Below are 17700 nucleotides of genomic sequence, written 5' to 3' on the forward strand. Positions count from 1 at the left end.
TAGAAGAATAGGTAATTCAATAGTCAGGATCAGTCTGCTGAAAAGCATTTGATAGAGGGATTGCACACTGAGATGCAACTGCACAGGGACAGGGAAACAAGAGGTGGTGAAGGAGGTAAGAACTATTACCAGCGAAGTAAATATTATCAAAGATGAAAAAGCATAATTAAAACAGTGAATCTAGGTAAATCAAGTTGAATTAAAGAATCAAAGGGATCAGCAAAAAAAATAAAAAATAAAACTTATTTTTACAAATAAACAAAAAGACCTGAAAATCAGTGAGTTAATTACAAGCAGCCTTAGGTTCAATTCAGTGATTTTTATTGCTGTAAAATTTGTTAAGCAAAGTATTAAACTTCTCTGGATTTAACTTTCTTCCTATAAAGAGAAGAGACAGCTAGATGAACTAGGATCACAAAAATCAATTATTCAATTTATTGGTGTATGGGCTGGCAGTCTTTTATAAAAATAGGTTAGAAAAACCACTGTGTGCAAGTATCAACATTCAATCACAAAATGTTCTAAATTAATTTTTAAATTATTCACTGTACCAGTACAAAGTAGAATCTGATAAACAATGAAGTTTATCAACAAGATAAGCTTTTGCTACTATACCAATGTGCTTCCTTCTAGTAACAGATTTAAGGTTCTGTAAAACATACTTATTGTGTATGTAAGTCTGATTACTTTCCCAATGTAGTTTTTTTCATCTCTATAAGATATATATCACTAAATCCAGCTAAAACTTACTTCTAATATTAAAAACCTTTTAAAAAGCAAACTCCATCCACAATTAAAATCCATCACTCAATACAGAAAAGTTTAATCATATCATAGAAAAATGTTCAGATGTTTGCAGATCACTCTCACAGCCTCACCAGTACTGGAATGGCTTTCAGAATACTTGTGAATACCTGTGAATGAAGTTTTCGGTGAAGTTCTGAAAATAGTGCAGCATCTGCTTCTCTTCTTTGTCGAATAACTGTAAAGTTAGAAAAGAAAGTAAGCATATTAATCACATACAGAAAAATTCATTTTTACGATACTATTTCACCTTTCGTAAAAGACAACTCGAGTCTGAAAAGAATCCTGAGCTTAAGAATTAAAAAACTAGACAATGAGTGACAATTTCAGCTCTGTGAATTTGGTCAATTCATGTAATCTCTCTGACATTTGAAAAATATAGACAACTTTAGGCTGTAATCAAATAGTTTATGTAAAAATTAGCTCAAGTAAAGAAATGATGAGATCTTTTAATTTCTATCTACAAATATTAATAAACAGTACAATGTAGGTTTTTTTTATCATCAGTTTAACTACAATAGTTAATAATTGCTATCTGGAAGGGAGGGATGTGAAGTGAAAATATTTTTGGAACCCTAAATTCAAAGAGTAGTAACAAAAAAATATACTGTTCATAATAGTCTGAGTTAAAGCATTTTTGTTAACATATACGGCAAAATAGCCAATTAGTGTTTCAAAATAAAAATCAAAACCGCTTACTAGCTAATTTTCACCCACTAATTCATTCTATTAGTAAGCGTTTCAGATGCTTGCCACTAGACTTACAAATTTTCTGAAAGCCCCGATTACAAATGAGTAGTCCACGCTCTGCTCCGTTCCATGAAGACTATACAAAGAATTTGGATCCCTGAGGGAGGAGACCCCACTTACCCACATCTATAATACTGCATGCACCATCTATGCACAAAGGCCTCTCTAAGAAACCGTTACACCCACGAGAAAAGGCACCATTTTTTAAAGCTAGCTTAGAGCTTCTCCAAGTAACCTTTGTGCTTATTTATTCCAATTTAGTAGGACTGTTTTCTTAAAATTTCATCAGCTAAACTCACTGGGCTTTGAATGCTCAAATTAATTTTTACAAACAATGACTGACTTTACATTCAACACTTTCTCATATGTATTAGCTAGGAAATGGTGCTGGTATCATGTACTGATTATATGAACCACATACCAGAGGTTACATCATCTGCACTTTCAAGTCTTCCTATGCCGAAAGGTAAGACTATCTTTAAAATGTATTCTTACAGAATGCATTTAACAAAACTAATGCAATTAAAATTTAATATACTTTACTATCTTTTAAAGCTTACATAAAAAATACTCCAAATAAACACTACCATAAAATTAAGTAATATTCTTTCTATAGAATGAGACTGACACTAATGCCTGATATAAAATTAGTCACAGGACAATAAAACCAATACAAATAAAAATGAACACAGAATATTTACCAAGAAGAAAAGTTTCATCTAATAGATTGCTAAACATAGCAAAACACATCTTGAATTAGAATGTACTCCACTCACCAATGTGAAAAATTAAGAAACTAATAGGTATTAAATTTTATCACACGTAATGAGTTTTGCAATTTGTTTCAATATCAAACATCCTAGAGGCCCGGTGCATGCACGAAATTCGTGCCCTAGGAGTGGGTGGTGACTCTTAGCCGGCTTGTACCCTCTCACAATCCAGGACCCCTCAGGGGATGCTCACTCCTTACCGCCTGCCTGCTTGCTGCTCCTATCCGCTCAGCTCACTCACCAGCCATGAGCCTGGCTTCAGGCTGAACAGCGCTCCCCCTATGGAGCGCAGTGAGCACCAGGGGGCAGCTCTTGTGTTGAGTATCTGCCCTCTGGTGGTCAGTACCCATCATAGCAACCAGTCGTTCTGGTCGCTTAGGCTTTTATTATATAGACTAGAGGCCCAGTGCATGAAATTTGTGCAGGAGAGGAGGCAGTGTCCCTCAGCCCAGCCTGCACTCTCTCCAATCCAGGACATCCCCTTGCAATCTGGGACCTCTGGTTCCTAACTGCTTGCCTGCAGGCCTAATTGCCCCTAACCACTCTATCTGCATGCCTGACCACCCCTAACTGTTCCCCTGCCAGCCTGGTCCCCACCTAACTGCCCCCCTGCTGACCTGGTCCCTCCCAAACTACTCCCCTGCTGGCCCAGTCAACCCCTAAGGGTTCCCTGCTGGACTGGTCGCCCACTAACTGTCCGGAAGGAAGTCAGACACTCTATCCACTGAGCCAAACCGGTCCCAGCAGAAAATTTAACTTTTTTGTATTATTTCAGAAAACAGCACTACTATAACTCAACTAATCTATAAAAAACTAACCAAATTTCAGTCTGTCTGGTGTAGCCCAGTGGTTGAGTGTTGACCCATGCACCCAGAGTTCACCAGTTGGATTCCCAGTCAAGGCTCTATCCCCAGAGCAAGGGTTGTGCAGGAGGCGGCCAATCGATGTTTCTCTCTCAACAATGTTTCTATCTCTCTCTTTCCCTTCCTCTCTCTAAAATCAATAAAAACATATTTTTTAAAAACTAATCCAATTTCAAAAACGTTAAACTATAAAAACTATGTGTAAGAATTATTGAAAAATGATAAATCAATGATGCCATTACACTAGAGTAGGGGTGTCGAACTCAATCAGAGAAGGGGCCAAAATCTAAAATCCAGCCTAAATCGCGGGCCGAATGGTTTACTGAACAGTCATAAACTGTCATTGTGATGGAAACACAGCGGAGTGCAGTGATGACAGTGCGGTGCGGGCCACATTGCAAGGCCTGGTGGGACGGATTTGGCCCACGGTCCTTGTGTTTGACACATGTGCACTAGAGGGTCATCAATATCACTCTATGAACTATAGCTGGGCTACATCAGTGCTGGGGACTCTGGGAGGATAATGGCAGGGGTACCTAACAGAAGCTGTGGACACTTGGTGGGAATGGGCAGAGAGGCAAACTGTGGCAATATACAGCAAGTCTTATTTCAAAAACACAGAAGATACAAAATAAAAAGACCGTACATGGTTAGTGTTTTCTTCTTAAAAAAAGGAAATTCCAACACTTCCTTGCCATATTCACTGCAACAAGGTAGCTGCCAGTTCTCTAACTCTGAATTTCAAACTTTTTTTAGGTACTACACATATGTGTAGTATGCTCACCAGGAAGCCTGGAATGTAAATTTGTAAAGGGATTGGTCTGTTAATATAGTATCCAATAAATAGATGGAGTTATAACTAATAATCTAAAATACAAAATAACCTGCCCTAACTGGTTTGGCTCAGTGGATAGAGCGTCGGCCTGTAAACTGAAGGGTCCCAGGTTCAATTCCAGTCAAGAATATGCACCTTGGTTGTGGGCACATCCCCAGTAGGGGGAGTGCAGGAAGCAGCTAATTGATGTTTCTCTCTCATTGCTGTTTCTCTGTATCCCTTTCCCTTCCTCTCTGTAAAAAAATCAATAAAATATATTTTTTAAACAAATAAAATAAATTATAAAATAATCTAATATGTAAAAATAATCTATAATGTAATAATCATCAGGGTTTAAAAAAAGAATACAGTGTTCTTATATCTCAGCTTTATAAGAGAGGAAAAAAAGTTCTTTTAAGTTAATAGCAGGATAAACTCTGCATTTGTACCCCTCTACCTTAAATAAGACATACACACTAAGTGACTCAATTAGCAGAATCATCATTTCAGACTTGAATTGCTCATCAACCTCTAAACATGGCCAGATCCAATTACTCACATGCCCCAGCCTAAACTCTACCACCTGCTACCTCACCATCCAGCTCAGTTACAGTTCTGAAAAAGGGCAGCCACACAGATCACTGGCCAAATACAGTTAATAATGCAACAGGGAAGGTGGGAAACTATGCCAAAAACAGGCCTCCTAGAAGATGTCAGTACCTGTTTGCCAACAAACTTAGAAATAAGGCCAAAGCCCATTTCATTTGGGCAGCTTAACAGCAAGGCAACAGTAGGAAAACCACCGACTTTCAAAATACTAGCTGCTTTTCAAGCAACTGGAGCTGGACTCAGACTGCCCAGAAAACTGAGGAGTGGGGAACTGGCTACCAGAGAAAAACAACTCTTCAGCCCGGACAAGAGCAATTCTCAATAATGGGTCCCAATGCTCAAAGTTTCCTCCTTTAGATACTCCATGGTACAGAGAGAGAGCAGAGCCCCACCTTATAAAGAATGCATTAGTAACCAAGTGCTAATACAATGGAAAGCTTTTTTCTCTAAGGTAACAAATGTTCAAGAAAGCTTTCAGTAGCACCTCAGAATTAAAATGTTCACATAATAAATCCTAAAGTACTATAAATTTGAATGTTGACAATTAATAGAAGCAATATTTGACTCACTAAGAGTTGTTTATTGCCAAGATACTGTTCTATGTTATCTGGTCAAAAGGTGCATTACATTAAATACTGCAAATCATAAGATAGCAGAAGTTATATTAAATCCTTTTATCTCCTCTCACTCTTAAACCAAATTATGTCGTTATAATAGTATTTAAACAATCCTCTTGCACTATGTTCTAACAAAAGACAGAATTGAATTGTCTTTATTTTTAGCATACATAATATATATATACACACACACACATATGCATATATGTGTGTGTGTGTGTGTATATATATATATATATATATATATACACATATTTATATATATATATATATAAACATTCGGATAAATAGATAATAGTGCCTTAGGAACTACATATGGGGGGGGTGGCACAAAGTAGATTAACAGTTATGAGTTTATTTTTGTATTATTTTTTATTAATGTATTATTTTCCATACCAACAACTACAATATAAACCCACTTTTGCCCCACCGTGTGTGTGTGTATGTGTGTGTGTGTGTGTGTGTATGTTAAAGTTTGACAAGTTTATAAATCCAACACGTGAAACATTTAGAAAGAATACATACGTTCTTTCTTTATTTTTTCAGCAACTAGAAATTCATCTCTTTCAACAGTTGGGGCAAAGTTGCTGCCAATAACTCGCACAGCATACTGGAACTGTTGCGCTACATCAGCTGAAAGGTAAATAAAAGAATGCAAATTATTGACCATCACCTTTTTTTTGTCTTGAAGGTTTTTTAATTTTTAAAAATTTATCTTTGTTGTTGAAAGTATTACAGATGTATCCTTTTTATCCCGCATGGATCCAATCCCCTCCACCCCACTCCCTACCCCTCTCCAGGTCTTCACTGCACTACTGTCTGTCCATGGCTATGCATAATGCATATAAATTCTTTGGTTAACCTTCCCACCCCCTTCCCTCAGAAATTCTTTGGTCTGTTGCATGCCAATCGCTTTGATCGCCTGAAACTTCCAATTCAAGACTGTGGACTAGGTACATGTACTTACCTTCCACCTTCCCAAGATTTTAAAATGAGAGGGTGGAAAAGCTTTTAAAAATCAAGACAAAATGAATAAATTGAGAGGGCAGGGCGGGGCGAGGATAAAACTCCTGACTCCACTGTGGGGCAGGGCGGAGTTATCCTCCATTAACTGAACCCTAGCCCAATCAGGGTCAGCCAAAGAAGTGATATCACCACCGGAGTAAAACTCCAGGACTTGGCGAAATTCGCTCTCTTCGGCCATGCTGCCGGCGTGAGTGGGACAGAGCCCATGCTAGCATGGAAGAGGCTCTTTTGTTTATCGCATTGGACTCAGCCCCCTGGTGTCCTTGGGAATCACAAGTCTGGGCATAACATAAATAAACTAAATAACAGTTCTATAAAATAAGAAAGGGAGACAGAAGGCCAGATAACTTGAAAAAATTCTAAGAGATAAAAAACAAATTGTACTGATAATCATTTTTTTAAAAGGAACAGGAAAAGTCACAATATGCACCCCTACCAGGGACTGAACCCAAAACCTAGGAATGTGCCCTAATCCACAAATAGAACCAGAAACCTTTCACATGCATAGGACAATGCTCCAACGAGTGACACAAGCCAAGGCCAAAGTCTGTGTTACTTAAGTCTTAAATCAATAAGGACAAAGAAAACAAGGCAGAAACAACACAAAAGAGAAGTCAACAAAATGTGAGAAGCTGGAAAGCAAATAGGTTGATGGGAACTGACTCAGCAGGACAGTGAACTGATTCAGCTCCATGCCTGTTGGGGTAAGGGGGATAGGAAAGACAAAGGCCAAGAAACAAAGAAGCCCAGGGAGGCTCCAGAAAGGGAACTCCGTACCTCAGAAGATATAGATGAAATAGGATAGGAGGACTGGCTAAAAGTCTGGGTAGAAAACTGACTCCTAAATCCTCTACCCCATTCCACACTGTTGACTGCCCTACCCAAGCAAACCAAACAGGGTCTGGATGGAACACCAAGAGAACAAAGAATAAATATGAAGTACAAGTAGAGGACTGAACATTAAAGATCCAGCTCCCTCCCCACCTCCACACTGGGAGTGAAAATTCCTACACCCAGTTCCAGCTTCCCACTAAACCGCCCTGCAGTGTGCTCCCAAATCCTACACCAAACAAAAACCAGTAACAAAACTAAAACCTCAGCCCACAGACTCCACTGCGAGAAGTGTTGTTCCTGGCAGTCAGAAAAATAAGTGATGGGAAAGTGAGCCAGCACATAGACTTCAACAATACCACCCAACTATATCTGTTACAGAAAACTCCATCCATCAACAAAGGTCAAGGTCATTCTCTTCATATGCACATGGGACACTCCTCAAGGCAAACTACATTTGGGGGAGAGTGGTGTCACAAAATAAGCCATATTAAATGTAGAATAACTGAAATTACCCAAAATATGTTCTCTATCAATAATGGAATTAACTTAAAAATCTGTAACAGAATGTTATCTAAAAAATCCTCAAATATTTTAAAGTCAGTTAATCTACTACTACTTAAAACATTGGCCAGAGAAAATCTCAAGGGAAATTGGAAAATAGTATGAAGTGGATGAAAATATAACAATTAAAATGTGTGGGATACAGCTAAAGCAGTGTTTAGAAGAAACTTTATAATGTACAATGCTTTTATTAAAATGAAAGATGGGTCTCAAATCAATAATATAAGCTTATATAATAAAGTCTAGAAAAAGAAAAGCAAATTAAATTTAAAGTAAGCATCAGAAAATAATAAAAATAGCAAAAATTAATAACATTTAAAACAAAACATGGAAAAAAAATCAGTGAAACAAAAAAAAAATAGAATTGAGAAACATAAATTGGTAACCAAGAAAAATAAGAAACAAACTTACAAATGAAAGAGGAATATTACCACTGATACCACATAAATTTAAAAAATAAAGGCTAAAAAAGTTTTGTACATACTAGCCCCTCATGGAGATGTACAAAACATTAACACCCCCCTCCTTAATTATTGGCTGCACAGTAGCTTCCTTCCCAAGAGTAGAGTATTAAAAGGGGAGAGAGCCGAAATACGTTTGGCTCAGTGGATAGAGCATCGGTCTGCGGACTGAAAAGTCCCAGGTTCGATTCCAGTCAAGGGCATGTGCATTGGTTGTGGGCACATCCCCGATGGGGGGTGTGCAGATGGCAGCTGGTCTATGTGTCTCTCTCATCTATGTTTCTGGCTCTCTATCCCTCTCCCTTCCTCTCTGTGAAAAATCAATAAAATATATTTTTTTTTAAAAAGGGGGATGGGGGGAGGAGAGAGTGCCGCACTCTCTGTAGAGTAACCTGACAAACACCACCTCACTCAAGTGATCAAGATCCATGGCAATGAGCCACCTTGATAGTGTGTATTCTGGATACAATACAATCTTCCTCCCAAACACACATAAACCCAGTCTAATCACGAGAAAAACATCAGACAAATCCCAATTGAGACATTATACAAAATACTTAACTTTCGATCTTCAAAACTGTCAAGGTCATAAAAAAAAAAATTGTTAATGTCTGAGAAACTGTCAGAGCCACAGGAGCCCAATGAGACATGAAAGCTAAAGGTAATATAACACCCTGGGTGGAACCCTAGGATAATAAAAGAACATTATGTAATACTGAAGAAATATAAGTATAAAGTTAATATAAATATATCATTATTATTATAATTATACCATACTAATGTAAGATGCTTATAATGGGGAAAAGGTTGTGGGTTATATGGAGCTTTTTATTATTGTTGCAATTTTTCTGTAAATCTGAAATTTTAAAATTAAAAGTTCATTAAAAATATACTGGTTCTAAAACCCATTTTTCACAAATCATGATTTTATTGGTCTGGAATGGAGCCATGGTATCAATATTTTTAAAGCTCCAATTTAAAAACCTTTAGTCTAAAAGGTAAAGTCTATAAAATGTTAAAAAACAAAAATGCTTTCTTTGGTAAACTCAAAAAAAGAACCTCATCCTATAATACACACATCCTATCTAATAAAAGAGTAATATGCAAATTAACCATCACTCCACTACACCCACCAGCCATGCCCACTCTGAAACAGTTTGGCAGTTTCTTTCAAAGTAAAACATACACAGACTATAGGACCTGACACTTGTAGGTATTTAGAAATAAAAACTTATGGTGACATACAAAGCTGTACATATGTTTATAGCAGTATTATTCACAACTGCCAAAAGCTGGAAGCAACCTAAATGTCCTTCAATGGTTGAATGAATAAATAAACTCTAATACATTCATACAATGAAACACCACTCTGCAATGTAAAAGAATGAACCACTGATACACACAACACCATGAATGAATCTCAAATAGGCTAAGTGAAAAAAAAAAGAAGAAAAAAAAACCAATCTCAAAAGATTGCATACTATATGACTGCATTTCCATGGTAATCTGAAAAAAGCAAAATACAGACAGGGACAGAACAGAAAATGGCTGCCAGAAGCAAAGTTGCAGTACAGAGGAAATAATGGTAAAGTTTTTAAAAAACTAATACAAAGTTAAAAATAGGCTGATAACAGAATGAGGTTACTAAAAGGAAATTAAATGCAAGTTGGTAAATCAAACAACAAAAGACAACAGTTAGAATTCATGAAGAATTCATAACAAAAATTTCCATAGACAGTCCTCAAATTGATGGATCACCAAGTATTATTAATCCAAATAAACTTTTAAATCCCAAACTTAGACAAAATTTCATAACATAATAGTAAAATTAATATATAGCAAAATTGCATAATATAAAAAATAAAAAGAAAATCCTAAAAGCTGCCAGATATAACTGCAAAGAAGTAAGAATCGATTAACATCAGACTTTTCATCAATAATGAAGGAATACCTTCAGAGTGGACAGAAGAAAACAACGTCAAACCAAAATTTATATGTCTGATTGATAGTTCAAGAGTATGTAGATTAGGGAGAGAAAGAAAATAAAGACATTTTCACACTTTTAAACAATTATTCATATCAGTAATCTTCTTGACTTCACTTCTAAAAGTATATCCCAAATATGATCATTCCATAACTACTATCCATCTGCAGTAAGTCTCCTAAGTACCGTATTTTTCAGACCATAAGACGCTCCGGACCATAAGAAGCACCAGTTCTTAGAGAAGGGAAATGAAGAAAAAAAGATTCTGAAACAAATAGTGTCCTAAAATATTTTATGTGCATTAAAACCCAACATCACAGTCATAAACACATGTAATTAACCCTGTAAAGTAAACAGCAGCATTTAGAACCATTTTAGAACCGGGCAAGCACACAGAGACCACACAGAGCCGGGCAAGTAAAAAAACTTTTTTTTTTTTAAGTATATGTGTAGGCTATATTTGGACCATAAGACGCAGGGACTTTTTCCCCCCACTTCTGGGGGGAAAAAAGTGCGTCTTATGGTCCGAAAAATACGGGTAGTTGATCATCCTGCTTCTACATTTATCCCCTTAGAGTAAATTATCCACCTAATAGAGTAATCTTTTAAAGACATAATTAGTCAATACTATCATCCTTCTACTCAAACCCTCCCTTCACTTATATACAATCCAAACTCCTGAGGACAGCCTACATCAAATGTGTCAAACTCAAAGGCTAACATGGACCAAATAAACAAGGTTTACGTTCATGTGGGCCACAAAAAAAAAAAAAAGCAAAAGCTTCAATTTTCATAGAAAAGGTTTATTTTGATAGAGACATGCTGAATACAAAGAGCTGAAATAAATAATTGTTAACATAAAATAACATTTTAATAAAAATTAGTATTTTTCTTGAACATTAACTTACCAGACACTGAATAACTGCACAAATTAATAAGCGTAACACAAATAAACCTATTTTTCTTGTTCTCCAAAAGCAAAATATTTCCTGTTGTGCACACCAAACAAGTCAGTACAAGACTAATGAGGTAGCAAGTGGCTGCTGAAATATTCGCTGCTAGTATTAGTGGAGAGAAATGGTAACAGGATACTGTAAAAATTAAGTCATAATATTTTTATTAAAATGTTTCTTACAGCCCTAACTGGTTTGGCTCAGTGGAGAGAGCATTGGCCTGTGGATTGAAAGGTCCCAGGTTCGATTCCGGTCAAAAGCGTGTACCTTGGTTGCGGGCACATCCTCAGTAGGAGGTGTGCAGGAGGCAGTTGATCGATGTTTCTCATCGATGTTTTTACCTCTCTATCCCTCTCCCTTCGTCTCTGTAAAAAATCAATAAATTTTTTAAATAAAAATAAATGTTTCTTATATACCATTATATCGGCTGGGCTGAAAAAATATGTGAGTTTGACATCATTGGCCTACATAATCTGGCCCCTTGCTACTTCACCAATATCATCTCCTGCCTCTCCCAGCCATGCCACACTTTGTAGTCTTGTCATTTCTTGAGCACACCACACTCACTTCCAGCTCAGAACCTTGGCACACCCTTCTACATCTTCCCAGGATTTATTCCATGGCTTTATTTGGTTCTCTACTTAAATGTTACCTTCTCAAAATGCCTTCCTAGCTCCAGCAGACACAATCACACACAAGAAGGCACACATACACACAGAATCTTTCTTAAACACCACTGTATCAACAGACTGTCTAATATGTTCTTGGTGAATGCATACATGTGGGGTAGCAAAAAGAAATAATCTAAAATGCTTTTGTGGAGTCACAGGATTAGGAGTAGTTTTTATTTTCTTTCTTATACTTTCCACACTGAGTATATGCTTCTACACTGAGTATACATTAATTTTATAAATATTAAAAATGTCATTGAAAATGGCTCATTTAAAAGGGCTGCTAGTATAATTATTGTAGCTAAAAACATGACCCTGAGTTCTACAAAAAAGTATAGTTCATTAACAACATACTCAAGTATCCTATTCTATATAATTAAAGCCTAATATGCTAGTGTCCAATCATCTGGTCAGCTGTTCAGCCAATCAAAGCATAATATGCTAATGATATGCTAGGGCCATTCAACTGCTCACTATGACATGCACTGACCACCAGGGGGAGACAGTGAACCAGTTGACCAATCACTATGATGTACATTGACCACCAGGGGACAGACGCTCCAACCGGTAGGTTAGCTTGCTGCTGGGGTCCGGCCCATTGGGAGTGAGCAAGACAGGCCAGACATGCCCTGGACTCCTCCCTTTGCCCCTCCCCAGCCCCCTTCATGCACTGGTGGGGTCCCTCAGCCTGGCCTGTGCCTTCTAGCAATCCGGAACCCCTCGGGGGATGTCAGAGAGCTGGTTTCAGCCTGATCCCACAGGTGAGACCATGGGACCCCAGTGGTGCACGAATTCATGCACAGGGCCTCTAGTATAAAATTTTTAAAAATCTTCATTCCCAAAGTTTCATAAACCTATTAATTTTCTTTTACCAAAAATTCAAAACTCCTCAAGAACAGAAATTCTCTCCTTTTCCTTGGTCTCTACATTTCCTCTACACCTTTGGTATGCATATTATTTCATGTCTACCTCTTCAGCCACATTTCAATTTCCCTACCTACCTGCCAACCAAATTTCCGGTCTCTCTTTCCTACTGATTATAAAATATATGAAAAATCCACCTGCTATTTCTTAAATCAAATTTACCTATCCTATGTTTCAAAAGTAGACACACAAAATCCAGACTATTAAAAAAATTAACAGAGGCAATTGTTCTTTGTTTAGTGAACCTACCATCAGAGATTAAAATGTGAAATATCAAACAATGTCCACTACAAATTTCTAGTTTAATACTACCAAAATATCATTCAGCTTTTAAGTATAACTAAACTCAATATGTAATTCAATGAGTAATTTCTAAGCACCTACTATATGCCAAACATCACAGGCCCCAAGAATAGAAGAGAAATAGTGGTCAACAAGGCAGCCTTAATGAGAACATCAAAAAGAGGGGGTGGGGGAGGAGAGGAGGCAAAAAAATACAGAAGGTAATTAGATTGTGATAAGAGCTACTGAGGAAATAAGCAGGACACCATGGTGGCAAATTACAGGGAAGACTTCATGAAATAGGTTGGTTGGGGAGGCCTCTCTAAGGAAGTGAATTTTAAGAGACTTAGAGGCTGCCTTGTGAAAAGCGAAAGAAACCAGTGAAAAGGACACAATATTAAGATTCACAGAGCTACTTGGTGCATTGTTCCTCAAAGGAGGCCAATGCCATTGGATTCTGAAATCCAAACCATAAAAGCCAAAGTCTTTTCAACAAGAGTTCCAAATGAGGAGTTCTTTGATGATCTGGCTTAATCCAAACTAAAAATTAAAGTATTAAATGTTTTGACCACAAAGTAGCAAATGAATGTATTATATAGGAAATAGTTTTACCTCCAACCTGCTCTTGGAATGTGTGAGGGGTGGGTGATCATTAGGAGCCTGGAAAGGGAAGCAGGTAATACTCCTGCCAAGCCTCTGAAAATATTTCTTTAAGAACTGGACCAGTGAATTCAAGGATACACTGTGTGACAAATACCAGAGAGGCCATTTATGTTGAAATACTAATAATTCCTTTATTTCTCCTTTTTTCTCGCAGCTAGAATGAGAATTACAAAGTATGAAAAGGAATATTGCCTCTGACAGAGTTGAAACACTGTAACATCAAGCAAATTGTTTCCAAAGATATAATGAGTAAAATGTGCTCTGGGGAAGGGGCAAGGATGTGGAGAGAGAATTTTCCTGTCACTGGTTGGCAAAAATGTGTTTCAAAGTGACAGCTGTTATAAGCTGGAAAAGGCAGAAAATAATGGTTATACAACTTTATAAAAATATCAGGTACTATTTAAGGTAGGTGCTTTGTTTCTGAATCTCTTGAAACCAACTACAAAAAAAAAGTTTTAATTATCTATAAAAAAATTTGACTCATAAAATTCACATTAAAAGTAACAAGTGTCTATTATGCACCAATTTCATAGTATTAAAAAAGCAATATATTACAAAAGCATAAGACAAATTGTAACGTCATTTAAAAATGAAGAAATTTTTTAAAATGAAGAAATTAATCAAATATTCTATTTAGTTACCAGAAAAAAATACAACTACTGAAAATAAAATAATTCATATCATAATTATAAAGTCAGCAATTAATATTGCTCCTTTGCTAAGGTAGGACAAATTAAAATAGGACAAGGCAAGCTATTAAATATTGTAAATTCTTTATTAATAGCAGTATTTGGAATTATAAATATAATGATTGACAACCCTAGCTGTCCAGAGCATCATCTTGAATGGATTTTATATATTTTTTAAAATATATTTTATTGATTTTTTACAGAGAGGAAGAGAGAGGGACAGAGAGTTAGAAACATCGATGAGAGAGAAACGTTGACCAGCTGCCTTCTGCACACCGCCTACTGGGGATGTGCCCCGCAACCAATGTATTGTACATGCCCTTGACTTGGAATCGAACCCGGGACCCCTCAGTCCGCAGGCCGACGCTCTGTCCACTGAGCCAAACCGGTTTCGGCTAAATGGATTTTATATTTTATTCAGAGAGGATCCCTTCAGAATATCCTAGAAAGCCTATCTATTCTTAAGACACAATTCTAAATAGAGATGCAGCACTCTGCTAAAGATAAGTGTTTCAACCTCCTTGAAGAGAAGAAACTAAATCAACCAAAAGAAGTCCCAAATTTAACTTCTTTTAAAATTCAGAAACATCATGCTACCTCATGAGTGCCTCCTAAGTCCAGCTGTGACATCGGGAATGTGTGGTTTATCTTTGGAGAACAATTTAAGATCCGCTGGTATAATGCAAACACTGGTGTTAAAGTGAGTGAGTCATAACCAACAATCTTAGCTTTTCGGTTCTTCCATAATTAGGTAACTCAGAGGACACACAGAAGACCACACCACACATTCACACCCATCACATGGCCACTGCACCCTCTACCCAGAACCCTCCCCAGATGTTCACAGGGCCCACCCTCACTGCATTCAGATCTGTGTTTAAATATCTACTCAGAGGCTTTCCCTCAACATCCCTTTGCTCTAGTTTTATCACAGCACTTATCACTGCTTAACATTATACATTTGCCTACTTTCTCAGGTCTCCACTTGCGTGCAAGATGAAAAGACTTGTCTGTTTAGCTCTGCCTCACCTGGGGGTGGGATGCCCAAAGATTTCTTGACAGAGTGAAACTTTACATAAAGTAGCAAGATATATGTGAAGTCAGTGCCATTTAATAGGCTGACCAAAAAAAAGTCATCTTTTACCCATAACATTATCACAGAACATCAAATAAAGTATGTCATAAATCATGAACATATGTTCACTGTCATAAATCATGAAACAAGTGTCTATTATGCCCCAATTTCATAGTATTAAAAAGGCAACATATTACAAATTATAACGTCATTGAAAAATAAAGAATTAATCACAGGTCAAAATACTGCCCCACTATTTTAAACGTAATTTTGCTTAAAATCGTCTCGCAAACACTGCACGATTTCCTTTTCCATGTTATGGTGCTTAAGGAATAAGTAACCCAGTTGCTACGATCACCCAGAAAATTCCTTCACAGTGCATGCCCACTCCCGCCCTCCCGCCAAAAAAAAAGAAAAAAAAAATTATCATGAAACGACATACAGTGCCCTTTTTTCTTTTTCTTTTTTTCCTTTTTTTACAGTACCACAACCGCAGAATGGCTTTACACATTGAACAGAACTGGGTTTGGGTAGCAGTATTCGTTCGCTGCAGGAATTCTCCACAAACAGCTTTATATTAAATGCAACCCTCAGCCCTTTATAGGAAAACATGGCAGGTAAAGGTCGTAAGCACCCACTGGGCATCACACTCCTATCTGCTACACTTGCCTAAGGGAAGGGGAACCTGCCGTGGCCGCCACCCCCACCTGACATCCCCGCCATGGTCACAGACGCGTGGCTGGACCAGCCCGTCGCGCTCCCCCCAAATAACCGCGGGAGCGCCCGGCCCCGGCCCGGGACTGGGAGGAGGAGGACGCGGTTCGCGAGCTGACGTCTGCCCAGGCTTCACCCTCGGAATCAGAGCGCGGGGGAAGCGGTGACTCAGCCCACGCCAGGCCTTGCCCGCCTCCCCTTTGCCCCGGGGGACCCCGGACCCCGGCTCTCCCCACCCTCTGCCGGGAGGCAGCAGCACCCACCGGCCGGCCGCGCCCCTCGCGGCCCCGCTACCGCCGGCCTGCGGAGCCCGGGGCCGCCCTGCCATGGCCCCGCCAGCCCCTCGGATGCCGCCGAGCTGCACTCGCAGGGAGCGGCCTCCAGGACCCGCCTCGGACCCCGAGCCGCCCGGTCCCAGCCCCGCTACCTTCGCTCTTGCCCAGAATCCGGCAGCACAGGTTCTGCAGCAACACGTTCGGCGACTTCTGGTCGGGGGTCGCCATCCTCGCCGGAGACCGCCCGCGGGGGCCCCGCGGAGTCGCCGGCCCGAGCCCGCCAGCCTCGAGGCCGGCGCGCCCAGGAGGCCCCGCCGTGCCCCGCAGCCTGTGCCCGCCACGTGCCCGCAGGCTCCAGGTGTCCCCCAAAAACCTAAGGCCCCGCGGGAACCGCCGGCGACAAGGGCGCCATTTTAACGGAACCCGCCGAAACTGCGGACGCTTCCCACAATGCCCCACTTCTTCCGGGCGCGCGGGGCCTCCGGTGCGCTGGCCTAAAGGTTCCTCCGACCACCGCCGTCTGGCCCGCAAAGTTCCGGCACCAACGGCCCCAGCTGCTCCCTGCACATGTTTCTCAGGCCCCAAATTGCAGTCACTGACTTGCTGTGAAATTGGTTGGTGCCCAGAAGAGCTTTTATAGTGCATAATTTTTTAACAAGTTATTTCTTTTTTTCTTTTTTTAATATATTTTTTTTTAACAGAGAGGAAAGGAAAGGGATAGATAGCCAGAAACATCTACAGTATGAGAGAGAATCATCGACCAGCTGCCTCCTGCACACCCCCCACCGGGGATGTGCCCGCAACCAATGTACATGCCCTTGACTGGAATCGAACCTGGGACCTTTCAGTCCACAGACTGATGCTCTATCCACTGAGCCAAACCGGTTTCGTCAATAATGCATAATTTAAAAAAAAAAAAAAAAAAAAAAAAGTAATTGTTTGGCGTCACACTTTTGGTGTAAGATAAGAAGTCTGTTTAAAGATATACAGGATCTTATAATTTTAATATTTGTTGGGCGCTGACATTACCCTGCTTCATTATCCAGCTTTTCACAGAGCAGTGTGTGGTTTCTCACCATCTCCTACCCCCTTTTCTCACTTTCCTAATCCCAGGTACCTATAGTCATTAGAGGCAGTCAGATGAAGAGAAGAGAAAGGCCCAATGAAAAGGATAAACAGGCAATTGCAAGTCATTTTAAAGACAAAAGTGAGTACGGGAAAACCCACAGGTACTGAGAACTGCCCAATTCAGGAACAAATGATGCAATACACACATCAACTGATCAAGGTGTGGGATCCTGGAAGCTACTGTAGATTATCCCACCTTGGACCAACCTACAATAAATTTCTTTCCAGGGATT

At 39.1% G+C, this 17700-nt stretch overlaps 1 protein-coding gene across 3 annotated transcripts in view; it reads right to left on the bottom strand.

Annotated features, from left to right (window-relative positions):
- Nucleotides 1–16785, bottom strand: part of TUBGCP3 (tubulin gamma complex associated protein 3) — an 87225-nt gene extending 70440 nt beyond the window's left edge. For all 3 annotated transcript variants that reach the window (XM_036456104.2, XM_036456105.2, XM_036456103.2), the window contains exons 1-3: nt 16492–16785; nt 5753–5860; nt 915–982 (exon numbers count right to left, since the gene is read on the bottom strand). In XM_036456104.2, coding sequence (XP_036311997.1) covers nt 915–982; nt 5753–5860; nt 16492–16567 — 252 coding nt within the window. In that variant the 5' untranslated portion in view covers nt 16568–16785. The remainder of the gene's footprint in view (nt 1–914; nt 983–5752; nt 5861–16491) is intronic.
- Nucleotides 16786–17700: the final 915 nt, after the last annotated feature.

This window comes from Pipistrellus kuhlii, unplaced genomic scaffold, assembly GCF_014108245.1.
Source record: "Pipistrellus kuhlii isolate mPipKuh1 unplaced genomic scaffold, mPipKuh1.p scaffold_m20_p_3, whole genome shotgun sequence".
Classification (NCBI taxonomy): Eukaryota; Metazoa; Chordata; class Mammalia; order Chiroptera; family Vespertilionidae; genus Pipistrellus; species Pipistrellus kuhlii.